Here is a 4585-nt window from a genome sequence, read left to right on the forward strand (position 1 = left end):
CCTCATAATGGGCACAGCGGGTGTACAGACCCGGGAACTCAGCACAGGGATGGTGGGAGCCCCTCATAATGGGCACAGCGGGTGTACAGACACGGGAACTCAGCACAGGGATGGTGGGAGCCCCTCATAATGGGCACAGCGGGTGTACAGACCCGGGAACTCAGCACAGGGATGGTGGGAGCTCCTCATAATGGGCACAGCGGGGGTACAGACCTGGGAACTCAGCACAGGGATGGTGGGAGCTCCTCATAATGGGCACAGCAGGTGTACAGACCCGGGAACTCAGCACAGCAGGTAATGGGAACAGTAGGTGTATAGATTTTAGAATTTCTTCCCCCTACGAAAGGAACTCATGGCCCCCGATACACATGAGCTGCAGATGATCCCGTGGCCCCTGATATGGGGGTACTGGAGATGATCCAGCAATAAATTTGCAGCTAAATGTTAAAATTTGCCCCATTGACTCCCATTTTCTAAGCCCAAAGAAGCCCAAACAATCCCGGCACGGTGCTGCTCCCCCAACTGCACACAATCGTGGTGACTCACCGTCTGCATCCTCTGGCCTTGTCAGATCGATGACGCCGGGCCCCATTTTTCCTTCTTCGTTTGGCTTCCCCATCAGCTGTGGGCCCATATTGTCATAGTGTGTCCTCTCCTGCAAGACAAAAACCACAAGCGGTGTCATTCCTCGTGTGACATTAGGTGATCCAGAACCGCTCCCATATCTGATTGCGCCCCTCCCCCCAATGCATAAGAGGCTAGGTGAAGATATTGCCTGGAATTTACTGATTTTAAGTTGTTTTTGGCTTTTTTTCTAAGAGTTTCTACAATTCCTTTCGCCGGAGTTCTATAATAAACCCCCCTCACGTGATGTCCGGAAACATTGTATCTTTATTAACTAAAGTTAATCAATAATGGGGATCAGTTAAAGCAGGGGGTGTAAAATAGGGTTGCCACCTTTTCTTCAAGCAAAACCCGAACACTCCAGCGACGCGCTGACATTGTTTTGGGAGAATGAGCCGTGGCTTATTCATATGTACATAGTGCCGCCCATTCATATGTAAATATCACAATTGAGACTATTTTTTAGTGGTTGGCCAGTAGCCCTTATCTTAATTTTGGTTGCCCCCTGTCTGCCCGACATCTTGTGTCCGAGTTTCTGTTGCCATGAAACCTGTACACAGCATTCAACACCCGGACCGTCCGGGTGAATCCTGGACAGGTGGCAACCCTAGTGTCAAACTCAATTTAACCGTGGGGCCGCATCAACATTATGGTTGCCCTCAAAGGTATCTGTAAGGCCGAGGGGCGCAGAGAGATAATAGTTTTGTTTTGTTTTTTCAACAAATAATTTGTATTTAATTTGAAAATTTTGCATAGTAGTACAAAAAGTATTGCAGAAAACATCAAAAGGTGCACATTGCGGATATACATGTAGCATATTGGGTGCAAGTATTCACTTGATCATATTAAAACTTATGTGTACGGACAACAGTCCGGTATGCGTATTAACGATGCATGTAACTGATTTAGCTAATGACCCAGCCTAGCCCGATAGGATCGGTTGGTAGCTAGGCCGGGCCCTTCTGTGGTGATCTTGTGTACCTTTTTCCTGGTTTCCAAGGTATGACACTAGTAGTCAGTAAGATAACACGCAAAGAGGGTCAGAAAATAGAAAAGAAACCAGAAAGGAAGGAGAGGAGGGGGGGAGGGGGGGTAGTTTGAAGAGCGACGACCTCGAGACCAGTAAGACGTAGGTGCCAATAGTCTCATGCCAATTGTAAAATATTGGGGTTCAGGTCTGGAAGTGCGAGTTCGCACCACGGCGACCACACCTTCCGGAATTTGGCGTAGGAGTCAGACAGTACACTGGATAGTTGTTCATTGATGAAGAAGCCCTGCATACGTTGTTTGAACTCCCCAAAAGGTATTATCTGCTTCTTCCATGAATGAGCTATTGTCTGTTTTGCCGCCAAGAATACAAAATCCGCTAATTTCTGTTGAGGCCGCCGTAGTTGCATGAGTGCGTGCCAGGGGTCTCTGCGGACCGTTATGTCAGATAATGAGGAGACAAGTCTACAGACCTTCGACTAAAATCTGATGGCTGATGGGCAGGCCCAGAGAGATAATAGTTTTTAGCAGAGAGTCGTATTATAGGGTTGAAGATCTGATTCAAATCCAGACATACAGAGGAGCATTAAAGTATCATAATCTGCAAACATTATCGCTGAATGCCAATTAAACCCCAGAAATGACTCCGTACAATTATGTCAGCGCGGCGAAGATCCGACATATGCAGATTTCTGCTAATAGAGCACAAAACCCCCAGACAGGTGTCACGCAGCGCACATCCATGGCGCCGCACAAAGACCTACGCATGGAGACAACGATTTATGGGAGACGTTGAGCTTGTTCGCTTTGCAAGAGATGTTTCACTGTACAAATCGTACCCAATCACGCGCAAGGAAACTTTACAAACAGGGAAAGTGATTGGACGGTGGATGTCAGCTAGGGCCGCAGCTAGCAATTGTTTTCATCATTGATTAGTTGCCCGATTATTTTTTTTCAACTAATCGATTGGTAACTGAGCTGAGTGAAAAGTTGAAATTCACTCTGCAAGGTGAACGTGATCAGTTCCTATTAGGGCTCGTTCACACCAGGTGCCCTGATCAGCATTGATTGACGGAGGCTCGAGGTTCGGGAGCATAGAAAACAATTGTTCCCGATGTGTTCTGTTCACACCGTTTATGCGCGTTGGCGCGCGCGGCATAAAAATGTAACATGTCCGCATTGCTACGCAGCACAACGCAGAGCAGCACGTCGCAATGCACTGTTGTGTCACAAAGTATAACGTAAAACTGAAACAAAAGTAAACACTTTTGTTACAACGCATCGCCCCGCCCACACACACACCCTCGGTAAATGGGGGTCGTTGTCTGACAGTTTGGCCTATTTATTAAAACGAGGCGGCATGCCCCAAAAAAGAAGCCAAACTTTCACCGCTCTGTGTGAATGGGCCCCAAAATGAGTGCAGAGGATGCCACGCCCCGGTATTCAGAGGACGTACCATCCGATTGGCTCTCTGGCAGGAAAAGGCAGTCCTCCCACCCCCAGCTTTCCCGCCGTATCGGTGCCGAGAGACTCGTCAGCTCTGTTACAATTACAGCGCGTTTAGTGAGAGAACAGACAGGTCTCCAATTCCGCCTTCGGCAATCTCGTCTCTCCGCCGCGCACGCCGAGTCTTCACTTGTTATCATTAATTTATTGTTCCTCTCGCGTCGGCGTGTTTTCCCTCATGTCTTGTTGTTTCCTCCTCGGCAGACAAAACGCCGTGTTGTGCCGGAGAACAATGCAAGGCACGTCGTTCATTATCACAGAACAATATTAAACGTCGTGTCAGCTGCGATTTTGCAGACGCCGAGGAAGCGGCTCGGAGCTGGCGGAGCGCTTCTCTCACGTTAGACTTAATACATTATGCAGGAGCAGTGCGCCGCTCGCTGCTCCTCTCATTGTGCATTGACCCACTTCTCTCCACCGCGCTAAGCACTTCAAAAGCCAACGCCTGGGCGCGCTCCTTCCATACAGATCATTTTACCGATAGCAGGTCGGTGGATCGCTGGTAACAGAGTAACAACGTCTCTTATCATTGTTTCCCGAGCCATTCCCTACGGATCAGTCCGGACAAAAAGTCTTAACTTCTTTTCAAGATGAAAAGATAAAATTCCCGATTCTTCATTAGAACGCTCACTATAATTATCGGAACATTCCTTATTACATGGTGGCGTTTTTACCCCGAATTAAGAAGAGCAAAGAGGATCAAAAATTGGGAATTGTCACTTACCAAAATTTTCTGTGACAAATGGGAAACTTTAGGAAAATATTTACTATTTCAGCTTAATACTTCAATGCCTTTTATTTATTTTAGTTTTCACAGTTAAAAAAACAAAACAAAAACAAAGTAAAAATAAAGTGAATGTATCCGAACAACCATCAAATGCACAAAAACAGGGGGGAAAAAACCTAAATTAAATTGACTATCCTACCTTAACTAACCCCCAAATCTTCTAACTGAAGCGTAGATATTTTATCAAATTTCACCTAATGAGCAAATATTTTTTTTTTCATTTTATTTATTTTGCAGCAAAATTATTTAGTCAAAAAACGGTCACAAAACTTTGTTTTTGTGACCGTTCTAAAAAGTTTTTTTGTTTCATTTTGTTTCATCAAATCTCTCCCCTCGGTTACCAATACGCCAGTAAAATCTGTTATGTAGATAATCTGCAAATGTAACATTTTACAATGACCTTTCAGGCCTCGTTCACACAGCCAATGATATACAAATGATTTGTGTGCGGTTTTTTTAGGACACATCTAAACGCATCTAAATGCGATTTGTGACTTTAAATGGTGGAATTCATTGTATTCAGTTTGATTGGATTTAGAAAAAATAGAAATTGTTGGGCAGATGAGATATTCTGAATGTGTCTAAAGGAATAGTTTTGGCAGTAAAAGTCTGCAGATGCATAAAGGCAAAACAAACATACTGTACATATAATATATACTGTGTGTGTGTGTATATAATATA

The 4585-nt window shown here is 45.0% G+C and overlaps 1 protein-coding gene across 1 annotated transcript in view; it reads right to left on the reverse strand.

Annotated features, from left to right (window-relative positions):
• Positions 1-4585, reverse strand: part of SOX6 (SRY-box 6) — a 57450-nt gene that overhangs the window by 16435 nt on the left and 36430 nt on the right. The window contains exon 6 of the mRNA XM_018570876.1: positions 547-655. Coding sequence (XP_018426378.1) covers positions 547-655 — 109 coding nt within the window. The remainder of the gene's footprint in view (positions 1-546; positions 656-4585) is intronic.

This window comes from Nanorana parkeri, unplaced genomic scaffold (genome assembly GCF_000935625.1).
Source record: "Nanorana parkeri isolate BGI_ZX_2015 unplaced genomic scaffold, ASM93562v1 scaffold1620, whole genome shotgun sequence".
NCBI classification, from domain to species: Eukaryota; Metazoa; Chordata; class Amphibia; order Anura; family Dicroglossidae; genus Nanorana; species Nanorana parkeri.